Genomic DNA, 12765 nt, shown 5'->3' with positions numbered 1-12765 from the left:
ACCAATCCCAGCTCCCTCAGCCTCTCCTCGTAGGGCTGTGCTCAAGGCCTCTCCCCAGCCTCGTCGCCCTTCTCTGGACACGCTCAAGCATTTCAATGTCCCTCCTAAACTGGGGGGCTCAGAACTGAACACAGTACTCAAGGTGTGGTCTAACCAGTGCAGAGTACAGGGGCAGAATGACCTCCCTGCTCCTGCTGGCCACACCATTGCTGATGCAGGCCAGGATGCCACTGGCTCTCTTGGCCACCTGGGCACACTGCTGGCTCATGTTCAGGCAGGTATCAATCAGCACCCCCAGATCCCTCTCTGTCTGGCTGCTCTCAGCCACTCCCACCCCAGCCTGTATCTCTGCATGGGGTTGTTGTGGCCAAAGTGCAGCACCCTGGACTTGGAGCTATTGAATGCCATCCCCTTGGACTCTGCCCATCTGTCCAGGCAGTCAAGGTCCTGCTGCAGAGCCCTTCTGCCCTCCAACCCAGCCACATCTGCCCCCAGCTTGGTGTCATCTGCAAACTTGCTGATGACTGACTCCATGCCCTCATCCAGGTCATCTATGAAGATGTTAAAAAGGATGGGGCCCAGCACTGATCCCTGAGGGACACCACTAGTGACAGCTGCCAGCTGGATGTGGCACCATTCACCACCACTCTCTGGGTCTGGCCCTCCAGCCAGTTCCTAACCCAGCACAGAGTGTTGCCATCCAAGCCATGGGCTGACAGCTTAGCCAGCAGTTTGCTGTGGGGGACAGTGTCAAAGGCCTTGCTGAAGTCCAGACAGAGCACATCCACAGGCCTCCCCACAGCCACCAAGTGGGTACCTGATCATAGAAGGAGATCAGGTTAGAAGGGCAGGATCTGCCCTTCCTAAACCCATGCTGGCTGGACCTGAGAATGGCTGAGAATGGCTGAGTGGCTGAGAGAAGTGGAGTTGTCTAGCCTGGAGAAAAGGAGGCTGAGGGGAGAGAGACCTTTTTGCTCTCCAAGACTACCTGAAAGGAGGTTGGAGCAAGGTGGGAGTCAGTAACTTCTCCCAAGCAACCAGCGACAGGACAAGAGAAAACAGGTTCAAGTTGCTTCAGGGGGGGCTTAAACTGAACATTTGGAGAAACATCTTCACAGGAAGGGTTGCCAAGCCCTGGAAGAGTGTTGGGAAGAGTAATTTTCTTCACAGAAAGGGTAGTCACCATCTCTGGAGAGATTTAAAAGTCATGTAGAAGTGGTGCTTAGGAACATGGCTTAGTGGTGACTCAATGATCTTAAAAGCCTTCTCCAACCTAAATGTGATTTTATGGTTGCAGAGGCAGCCAGGAGGGAGGCATCAGGGGGTGAGATGCAGGGGCCCAGGCTACCAAAGTCCAGTTGGCCTTCCATGGCTGCATTGCCATGGTTGGTCTGGCCCTGGGAGCACAAAGGCACTGCAGTGTGTGCTCGCTGAGGAGGCACTCTGATCTCTGATGGGGGTTAATGAGAAGGAGGTTTGCAGTATGTTGCAGCAACAGAGCATTAAATCTGCTCACAGCCACCCACGGTTCCTCACCACAGCCAGGGGGACACAAAGGTAGCTTTGCTTATATTCTCCCACTCGGGGACGCTCCGAGGTGATGCCCAGGCCAGCAGGCCCTTGGGGTCTCTCTGAGGGGAGGCAGAGGCCAGCAGGCCCTTGGGGTCTCTCTGAGGGGAGGCAGAGCCCAGCAGGCCCTTGGGGTCTCTCTGAGGGGAGGCAGAGCCCAGCAGGCCCTTGGGGTCTCTCTGAGGGGAGGCTGGAGGGGGCCAGCAGGCCTTTGGGGTCTCTCTGAGGGGAGGCTGGAGGGGGCCAGCAGGCCCTTGGGGTCTCTCTGAGGGGAGGCTGGAGAGGGCCAGCAGGCCCTTGGGGTCTCTCTGAGGGGAGGCTGGAGAGGGCCAGCAGGCCCTTGGGGTCTCTCTGAGGGGAGGCTGGAGAGGGCCAGCAGGCCCTTGGGGTCTCTCTGAGGGGAGGCTGGAGAGGGCCAGCAGGCCCTTGGGGTCTCTCTGAGGGGAGGCTGGAGGGGGCCAGCAGGCCCTTGGGGTCTCTCTGAGGGGAGGCTGGAGGGGGCCAGCAGGCCCTTGGGGTCTCTCTGTGGGGAGGCTGGAGGGGGCCAGCAGGCCCTTGGGGTCTCTCTGAGGGGAGGCTGGAGGGGGCCAGCAGGCCCTTGGGGTCTCTCTGAGGGGAGGCTGGAGGGGGCCAGCAGGCCCTTGGGGTCTCTCCGAGGCTGGAGCTGCCCATGCCAGACACAGCTGGCTCCAACTGCCCCAGGGTAACTGAGGGAGCCAAACAGCACCGCAGAGCCTGTAAGAAAAGCAGGGACAATATGTTTAGCCTGTTGTGAAAAAAGAAGGGGAGATGGGTCTGAACTGAGAGAGAGATTAGAGTCAAGGAAGACACTGAGGGTAGTGAGACACTGGCCCAGGTTGCCCAGAGAGGTGGCAGTTGTGCCATCCCATGAAACATTCCAGGTCAGGGTGTTCTGGGCTCTGAACAGCCTGAGGAAGATGCAAAGGTCCCTGCAGGCTGCAAGGGGGTTGGACTAGGTGTCCCTACAGACTCCTTCAAAAACATTCTGCAATTCCACCCAAGAGAAGAAAGAGCAGCAAGGAGGGACTGCCACGGGTGACCCCTCACTGCCCTGAGGCTGATGCGAGGGAGAGGAGGTGGAGTCAAGAATGAAGGACTTAAGGGAAGCCTTAGGTAAGAGGGGGTGCAGGTAGGGTGAGGTTTTTGTTTTGATTTGCCTTTCCCCTTTTATTTCTCACCTTCCAGCTCTACTGGCATAAAGTCCAACCAACTTTCCCCAAGCAGTTTAGTCTGCATTAGTAACTGGTACACAATGGCCCCACTTTTACCTTGACCCATGTGTTGCTGCTTCTCTTTTGCTGCAGGCGAGTGAGAGCATCTGGGTGGGTATCTGTCAGCCTGCCAACTTCAGCCCACTGTGCTTCTTCACCTTCCACATAAACCAATTACTTGCTGTTTAAACAGGCTGCTCTGGAGGATGAAAAGTTGGAGGAGCTAAAGCTTGCTGAGCTCTTGGCTTCTCTTCCACCCAATCTCCAAAACAAAGAGCTTTTAAAAATAACTTGGAAAGGGGAGAATTACCTTTTCCTTCATGCCAATTCCACAACTACCAGTTTTTAATCAAGAATTAACTATAACCTCCTGAACAGAGTGTTACGGAGGGGGTTTCTCTCTTCCTCCCTTATTAGTGGGAGGTGAGAAATTAATTTGAGGCAGTATTAACTTTTTTATTTAAATTAGTTATTAAAATTAATATTTACAAACTCTTGCCACCCCCAACCACTGAATAGTTTTTTGCAAGATTATGAAAACAATTAGGATATGATATGTACAGGAATCTGATTAATAATTGTTAAATGTCATCAACTACAGACAGAGATTTCCCTCAGGCTTAATGCCTCTTAACAACTATGCTGTCTGCCCAGCAGGGGCTGAAACTGTGTCTGCTCTACGGCAGAGGAACCTTACACTACAGAGGAATTAAAGCTTGCTTAGATGTGTTGCCCTTGATTATTAATTACCCTCCTGGGATTGTGTCACAGCATGTGCCCAGTGTTTGGGTCTTTTTGAGGCTGGAATCTTCCTGGCTTGCGAGGGGAGTGATAAGTGTTCCCAGTCTCTGGGTAAACAGGGTTTCTCTAACCTTCTCTCCTGGTGTGAGGTGGTCTCTGCCTCGACACTGCTGGTTTTCTGGATGCTGTGTGTCCAGGGATGGTCAGCTGGCAGGATTCCAGGAACAGGAGGAGGATTTGTCTGTGCAGCTTCTGGCACAGTCTTCCGTACAGCTAGCAGGCTGTGTCTGTGGGTTTGCAGACAATCTGGAAGGTCTGCTGACCTGATTCTCCAGGCTATAGCAGCGGGCATGCAGTGTGTGCCAGGCTGCTGGGAGACTAAGCTCCGTAGATAAATCGAGATAGCTCTAGGCTTAGGGGCTATTGGCTCCCTGTATATGTATCAGGTGCAGGCGTGACTGTGCTCTGCTTCCAAAGGTACACAGACAGGTTAACTGCGCCTTGAGATCAATGCAAGAGGGCTGAGCCTCGGAAGGTATGCAAGCAAGGGCCAGATTCTATGTCTAGGCCTTGCAAGCAGGTCAGAACTGCAATGTGGATCAGAGAGCTGAGTCTGAACAGCTAAGTCTGAACACGTGGTGCTCCTTTGCACCCCTCTTTATAGACTGGGCCGAGATTCGTGGCCCTTTTGGCCAACCAAAGTGATCAATCAGGCTGGCAGTAAGCCAAACCTTACCTTAATAGGCAGTGGCTGTTTGCCTGGACCCTCCCAAATATGGGGATCACCTGGGGGGACCCCAGGGATACACCGACTGGGGGTGTGTGTGTTACACAACCTGTTTGCTACCATGGGTCCTGGCAGGAAAAACAAGTCCAGGCATGCAGAGGCATAGAGAGGCCTCTGTTTTGGGGCTTCAGCCCCTCCACCACACAGAGGACACAAAAACCTGTGGATCTGGATGAATTTCTTGGAGTCAGTGGTGACAAGCCAAAACAATCCTGTCACAGCTAATAAAAGGATTTATTGTAAACGTACGTATCTTACACAATTATACAGTATAATACAGATAACATGGAGGATTGAAACACTCAGCATTACAAACAGGGGCAAGATTTGTAAAGACATCTTTAACTTGTATCAAGACTCTCGAGAAAGCCAGAGAAATATACCACAGCATTCCAACACACCACAGGGTCTGCAGCGCTCCACACACACCTGCACGGGTGCGTGAAATTCCCCAGCCTCTGACTCATCTCCAAGCAATTCCCACAGGAACTTCTCACCAACCAAACCAATTTTTCTCCCATCACTTTTCAAAACTCCAGGAACTTGTTGCAAACGTTTCCTACATCTGAAGGACTAAACAAATGTGTTATTTTCTACCTGCTTTTAACAGTTTCTTTTTCTTCAGCAAACTTTATATATTAATATAGCATCTCCTAGAAGAATAACCTGTGGTTGCTCATCAGGAAGGCAGCAATAGATCATCTCCACTGCAAGACCCTCGTTAAGAACAAGAGGCATTTACCTGCCTGCTTCAGGGCCAGGTTCAGAACTCACTCTGAAATTCCAATTCTCACAGAAAAGCAGGACACAGGCGAGGAAGCCACAATTTGCAAACAGATGCCAAAAAACTAGCTCTTGCATCCTCAAGAGCTGCTCTGGGTGTATCAAAATCCCAGAAACTAAGCTCACAAGAGACGGGGGCTGGAAATGCATGTGTCATTGCGGAAGATCACAGCACAACAGAGTTTGCCCAAAAAGCTGTTCCCACACAACCTGCAGGCTGTCATAGCAATAGTGACAGATATCTCAAAGATGCCCTTCTCTTTTGTAAAAGCTGTGTACAGGCGTGCCTGAAAGCAGTACAGACTGAGTTCACTACAGCCTACAAAGTATGTGGCCAGCAGTTCCTCAACTGCCTGGATTTCTTCTGACTCTGAACACTGAGCTCAATCAACACAATCACCACAGCTCAACCCCTTCAATGCTGTCCTCAGCCAAAAAACTAACGTCAGGGCTAAGCTGTGCACTTCACTGGTGCAGGCAATCCTGTATTCAGCTCACGCAAACAAGCCAGGATTATCTTCTGAATCCCAGAGCATTTGAAATGTCCTTTCTAGGGGGCATTTAAGTCCTTCTCTGAATGCTGTTTGGATTTCATCCATTGGTCCCATTTCCTAGATTTAAGGGTCAGGTTCTGCCACTCCTATATTCAAGTGAACTGCAACATCCTGTTAGCTTTGATGAACTGCGAGGGGCTTTCCTGTAAACCCCAGTTTTATTTAAGGTGAAGAAGTTGGGCAGCATCTCAGCTGAGGTACACAGTACCTTCTTCAGTTTAAGAACTGCACCAAACCTAGGCTACTCTCCTTGGAAGCCTGAAACCACCCTCCACTTAACTGTTCCACAGTTCCTGCACACTACTGGAGTTAGCATTGCCCGTCTTCTAGTCCTAGAAAAGCACCAAAAGATAACATGTTTGAAGTTTCTGTTGCCACCCCAGGCCAGAAAAAGTAACTGTAGTTTAATGTTTATAAAAGGCTTTGTGTTGTCAAAGCACGGCACCAACAAGAGCGAGGCCTCAGTACACCCCTGTGAGGTAGGTATCCTGCTCCCCATGCTCAGAGATGGGGAAACTGAGGCACAGAGTGATTAAATCAAAGGCCATGCAGCAGATCAGAGACCCAGCTGAGATTAATGCATTGGAAATTCTGGCTGCCTGACCTATGCTCCACCCTCATGACAGCACTGACTCACGAAACAAGCACCCTAAAAGCATGACAGTCCAACACGGATCCCACCAACTTTACAATGGCTTATTCACACTACTGCCAAGCACCCATGGGGTAGGGCAAAACGATGGTGGAAGTGGGGTGGTCAGGATGTTGTCAGTGAAGTCTTCTTCAACGAGGTATTGACAGCCAGGCTGCAGATACATCTCCTACACCAGTGATGTTCCTGAGACAGGTTAAGTGCTGGGGTTAGTGGCAGAACTTCTTCCTGAAGTCAAGACATCAGTGGAGCTCCCCATATGCAGCAAATCTTTATCTTATCAGGCCACTCTGCTGAGGAGAATTTAAACCAAAGTGGTGCTGCTCCTACAGCACTTCACAGTCCAAGCTGATCATCAGTGAATGCTGTCAAACAAAACATTAAGACTTGTACAACACAGCTGGTCACCCATCCTCCAGCACACTCCAAGCCTCCTGGCAGCCTGAGGAGGCACTCGCTGGGCAAGCAAAGGGTTTCAGCCAGTCCAAGCCCATGAATGCTGAGTACTGTCCTTACTCCTCTCCCATGCAAGGACGAGTGGTCAGTCAAAACTCACCAAGGCTGACCACAGCACGTTGACTGAGCATGTGCCAGTCTACCCTTTCTGAGATGACTAAAAAAACTGGCAGCTGACATCTCTAGAGAGGCAGAGGATTTGATTTGGTGACACTCCACTGAATAAGCCTGTGACAAACTTACCAAGCAGTGTTCTCAGTCACATATATCATGCTTGAGGACTGGCAGAATTTGCTGCAGCCATCATCTGCTCCCCCAAACCTAACCAACAACCCATCCACCTGCACAGACAACAAATCCTTAAAAGCTGCCTTTGACTCTTCTCAACATGCAGAGTGCCAGAGCAACTCTCCTGCCCATCACACGGGGGAAACCAACTTCTATGTAGACTGCACCAAAAAGTCTAACTTCTTTCTTTAATAAAAGCTCAACCTCACCAATACAGCTGTCTCAGAGGGACCAGGCCTGTGGAGTCTCTCACAGATAGCAACTGGATGCAAACTGACAATGTTCAGCCACTGAACATACACTTACCAAGTAAACACTGACATTTAACAACTCGATTTGGAACAGAGCATTATTTTGTTGCATTAAGGTGCATCTTTAATTGGAGGTAACAATCTAGTAGCCCAATGTTATAGATGTATATAATAGTGTCCTACAGAAATACTGGATTGGTCAACCCAACTCCAGGCAAAAATCCACTTTTCCTGTAGCATCTTCACTGCTCTATTTCATTGCTCCTCATTTAGTATCTTCATATGTTTGTTTGTGAGGAAGTCAAGAAAGGGAATATTACAGATGGCTTTGTGAATATTCATCACTGTGATCTCTCTTGGAGACCTGCAGGGAATGCAGCAGAGATGGTATTATAATACAGAAAAAAAGACATGTCTCCACAAAGCAGCAAGTCAATGAATTTACTAACAGCAAAGCAAAAAAAAATTACAAGAAGATCAATTACCAAAAGGATAAAAGAGCAGGGCTTAGAGCAAGACAGGAAAAGCATTAAGGTGTCACAGTACAAAAAAAAGCCACTCTCAGATGACTGGGGGAAACATCCTGAGTATTGAGACAGGATAATCGAGTGCTGAAGTTTCATTCTTGAACTTCTTTAGCACAATCTCTCTGCACTTTGGCCACAACAACCCCAAGCAGCGCTACAGGCTGGGGACTGAGTGGCTGGAAAGCAGCCAGGAGGAAAGGAACCTGGGGGTGCTGGTAGATAGTAGCTGAAGATGAGCTAGCAGTGTGCCCAGGTGGCCAAGAGAGCCAATGGCATCCTGGCCTGCATCAGGAACAGTGTGGCCAGTAGGACAAGGGAGGTTATTCTGCCCCTGTACTCAACACTGCTCAGGCCACACCTTGAGTACTGTGTCCAGTTCTGGGCTCCTCAATTCAAGAGAGATGTTGAGGTGCTGGAAGGTGTCCAGAGAAGGGCAGCAAGGCTGGTGAGGGGCCTGGAACACAAACCCTGTGAGGAGAGGCTGAGGGAGCTGGGGTTGTTTAGCCTAGAGAAGAGGAGGCTCAGGGAAGACCTCATTGCTGTCTACAACTACCTGAACGGAGGCTGTAGCCAGGTGGGGTTGGCCTGTTCTCCCAGGCAACCAGCAACAGAACAAGAGGACACAGTCTCAAGTTGTGTTGGCGGAGGTCTAGTCTGGATGTTAGGAGGAAGTTCTTCACAGAGAGTGATTGGCATTGGAATGGGCTGCCCAGGGAGGTGGTGGAGTCACCATCCCTGGAGGTGTTCAAGAAAAGCCTGCATGAGGCACTTAGTGCCATGGTCTGGTTGTTTGGCTAGGGCTGGGTGCTAGGTTGGACTGGATGATCTTGGAGGTCTCTTCCAGCCTGGTTGATTCCATGATTTTTATATTGGATACAAGGACATTTTTAAACTAAGCACTTCTTCATAGTGTCAATTTGTTTGGGGGTTGATTTTTTTCCAATTTCAAGCTATCCCAAATCACACTGCTGACATAAAAAGAAATAATCAAAATGTGGCCTAATTATTACCCCAAAAATCAAAGTATCAGGGCTAGAACAGAATGCATCAGTAAAATAAAGTGATCATTTAAGTTTTAAGGCCTGGTGGACCGTAAGTAAGTTGTCTACATGGTAAGCTGAGATAGACAAGAAGGAGTAGGTCCTTCCAACGTGGCTCTGCAGAAGCAGGTTATCTGCTTTTGAACATGGCAAGGCCAGTGAACCTTGCCTCAGTTTTTACTGCCTGTGTCCAGGCACCCTATGCCACTATGGAGCCAGGTGATGACAAATTCCCTCATAACGCTTGGATCTTCCCAGAACAAGGTTCCTAAATTCCCTCACTCACATAATCTGAGCCACACAAAATCTGACTAAACTCCTCAAGCAGATCAGTGCTGGCTTGAGTGGCCTTAGAGGAAACAAGCTGCTGTACCTGTTGTGAGGAGCTGTCTGGTATGCAACAGCCAGCGCTTGCCGCAGGATATCACTCATAAGCTGCTCAGTGGCCTACAACAAAAGACAACATTAACAGACAGTATTATGAAAGGTGGAAAAGGAACATGCTGTTTGGTCACCTCCATCCCTTGCCCATCAGCAAGGGGCAGCTGAGATGCCCAAATGAGTTTTATTAGCACACCAGTAAGAACTGAGCATATTTAACAGCAAGAAAGAGATCTATAGGTGCGCAGAGCTCAGACTGCAGCTGCCCAGCCTAGTTTCAATCTGGACCTGGAGAGGAGAATGTGCACAGCAAGGTGGATCCAATGTTCCAGAGCCTGTAATTCAGAGACCATTTTAGTGCCCCTCTTTTCACACAACAGAACTTGTTTTGTACACAGCAGATTCCAGATATTCTCAGGGAGCTGATATTTGCTTGTTAGCCACTTCCTGTGATGACTGGATTTGTGTCAAGACACTTCCACAAAACCCTCCCAGCCCAGACAACAAGCAACCAGTGGCTGTATGCCTACACACCTGGCTTGATCAAGGTTCAATCAAATCCTAGTTAAGACTTCTGCCTTTCTGTGCCTGTATTGAGACTACAGCAGAATTTTCTGGGACATTCAGTCCAGAAAGCTGTCGTAACACTACAATTATAATGGAGCAACCTAATGATTACCATCTGTGTTTATAAATGGATGCATTTGCACCTGAGTTCACCTGCAGTCAAGTAACAGCTCAGCAGAAGCATGCATGAATGTCTGTGTAACCTGGAATCCAGTAGCCTTTTGAAAAGCATGTTCAAACAACCTTCAAAACCATCTTTGGCTTGAAATACAGCAAAGCACTGCTAAAAACTGCCTTCAGTCCAAACCCAAGAACTCCAGCTCCATGCCATTCAAAACTTCAGTAAGAAACAGAGCCTGGTTTTCCAAAACTGATCATGGTAGAGAAAAGGTTTCTCATATAAGGCAGAATTGCTATTGTTTGCAGGAATTTAGCAGTCTGCCAGTAGTCACAACCCAGGCAAAAAAAGAACTGAACACTACTTAGAAAACAAATAGCTAGCCTTGTCTGAAATAACAGTGTCTTACAAAACTCTGGCAGACTCCCCAGTTCTGGAGGGTAGGGCAAAGTACTTCCAAAGTTACAGACTGAGTCAATACTGTACTAGCAGTGAGCATCTGCAAAACATCACTCTGTGTCCAAGCCAACAAATCAGTTAGAAAGTTTGAAGCATACAGAGAAGGCTCTCTTTAAGAGCCTTCTAATTACATCTTCTTGACACTCCAGCCCTCTTGCTCATCTGCCCCTACACCAATCAAGAAAACAGTCACCAGGCTGTATCTCCTGATTTGATAAATGCATAGAGTATATTCCATCTTTTTTTCCTACATTACCATGTCAATAAAGTTACAGAAAAGTTCTTATTGTGAAGTGATTTCTTACCTTCAAAATCATATCTTCTATTACTGATGCATAAACATTCTTTTGTACCTCAGCAGGCTGAAAAGAAATTCCTATCTACAAAATGGGAGGGAGGAAAAAAAAAGTTAGTAAATCATGTAACACAATCCATGTTGTACTACAGATTAGGTGAGAATAACAGCAAAAAAATGGCTAAAAAAGGGTGGTTAAAAAACCTGCACAACTTTCAAGCTATAGAATCTCAGGCTTCATTTTAAAAAACCAGGAGAAAACAAATCTTGACCACTGTAACACTCTGCAAAAATGTCTCCAAACCACGCAAGAAACAAAAGCAGATCTCAGTGTTTGTTTCAGAAAGTCTACTTGAAAACCAGGCTGCACTGGATACCTCTGGATTGGAAATGGCAGCTCTGTTTTAAAACTCTACTTATATCCAAGTTCACCTACTCCTCATCTTCCCTGCACCTATGGCAACTGAAATCACCGAAACAGCACTGCCGGCACAAAAGTTCCACATCAAAAGTGTGTTTCATTCCCCTAGTCTCACTCTCACCATGCCTATGCCCTTGTCACCTAGGTAGCAAGAGCCTAGACACACTGCAGAATCACCACTTTGTCCCTTCATGTCAGCATTTCAGGTGGAGACAGAGATCCTTTCTTTTTCCTGCAACTGCTGTATGCGACCCCCTTCTGCTGCTCCTGCCTCTGCTGGTACAATGGTGAGCACTTTTTCCTACAAACCAAGCCAGTCTCCTCTCTCTCTTTCCTGCTGCTCTAACAGAAGACTCCTTTCTCCCTTTCTTTTAACCCAACTTGAAATAAATCTCAGCAGTAGAGAAGGTTGCTGTGGTCTAAGCTTTACTGCAATCCCTTTTCAAGAGCTGCCTAACAAACAGCACTGGTCCCTGTGAAGGGACAGGAAGAACTCCATACTAATGCTCCCCTTCCCTCACTTCCCTATGCGTCTAGCCTCCCAGGATGACTTTTCCAGTACTAACACCTGCAACACACCTACTCTGAAATGACCTCCCAGCAGACACACTTCACTTTCTTCTGCCAGCACTGGCCAGCTGAGTGCCATGAGCCAGAAGGTCCAGTTTTTCCAGGGCATTTACAAGAACTTTCAGGAAGCATCCAGAGGCCCACATAGATAAAAGAAAGGCAACTAAACAAACACAAGACCACAATTAGCTTTAACAACAGTTCTTAGCAGCTTTATGTCTACCTCCTCTGCAGTGTCCCTCACAAACTCTGATGCAGGCAAGGAAGCCAAGTAGAACTTAATCTCCTCTTGTTTCTCCTCCTGTTCTTTCTTAATGTTTATTTTCAATGGCTCACTGAAGTTGAGAACATCTACTTCCTCTTCGTGTTCTGGTTCTCGTTTCAGATACTGCTGTAGCTCCTCTAGTTTTCTGCACAGCTCCTCACCACTGCTGTAAGACGAAGGGCATTCTGAAATGGAAGCAATCAGTGAGACACATGATAGGTTATGGAACGTTGTTTATAACCAGATGCACACTCAAAATAAGGTAAGACATTAAGGTAATTGGAAGTTATTTTTGTAGTTGCTACCAAATAGAAGGATGAACAGAAACACAGTCATTGAGAGCCTTCTAATTTTATCTTCATGACCCTCCTGCTCCCTTCCCTCATCAGCCCCTACACCACTCAAGAAGGCTGCATTCCAAACAAAACTGGGCTATGGGAGTCTCCTAAACATTCTCACAGCAGCTTTCTGACAACTGCTAAGGCAGTCTAATGCTCTTCAACTTGCTTGGAGAAATGGAGTTTTCACTATAACAGTACTATGTAGCACTAAATCATTTTCCCCATTGTGATAACTATAATCATGCTTTTAAATTAAAATCAGAAGACAGGACTGTGGTAAAGGGTTGGACTTGATGATCTGTGAGGTCTCTTCCAACCTTGGTGATATTGTGATACTGTGTGATACTGTGACTAGGGGGAATGGAGCAAAGCTGGATATGGGTAGGGTCAGGCTGGACATGAGGAGTTCTTCAGTATGAGAGTGGTGAGAGCCTGGAATGGGTTGCCAAGGGAGGTGGTGATTGAGAC

At 48.0% G+C, this 12765-nt stretch overlaps 1 protein-coding gene across 4 annotated transcripts in view; it reads right to left on the bottom strand.

Annotated features, from left to right (window-relative positions):
- Nucleotides 1-4544: 4544 nt before the first annotated feature.
- The window catches only part of YEATS2 (YEATS domain containing 2), a 60738-nt gene continuing 52517 nt past the window's right edge, over nucleotides 4545-12765 (bottom strand). For all 4 annotated transcript variants that reach the window (XM_064165375.1, XM_064165376.1, XM_064165377.1 and 1 more), the window contains 4 exons: nucleotides 11915-12141; nucleotides 10711-10785; nucleotides 9254-9327; nucleotides 4545-7677 (listed from right to left, as the gene is read on the bottom strand). In XM_064165375.1, coding sequence (XP_064021445.1) covers nucleotides 7569-7677; nucleotides 9254-9327; nucleotides 10711-10785; nucleotides 11915-12141 — 485 coding nt within the window. In that variant the 3' untranslated portion in view covers nucleotides 4545-7568. The remainder of the gene's footprint in view (nucleotides 7678-9253; nucleotides 9328-10710; nucleotides 10786-11914; nucleotides 12142-12765) is intronic.

Source organism: Pogoniulus pusillus, chromosome 26 (assembly GCF_015220805.1).
Source record: "Pogoniulus pusillus isolate bPogPus1 chromosome 26, bPogPus1.pri, whole genome shotgun sequence".
Classification (NCBI taxonomy): domain Eukaryota; kingdom Metazoa; phylum Chordata; class Aves; order Piciformes; family Lybiidae; genus Pogoniulus; species Pogoniulus pusillus.
Note: the sequence above shows the minus strand (reverse complement) of the source record. Positions and strands in the feature narration are given on the sequence as shown.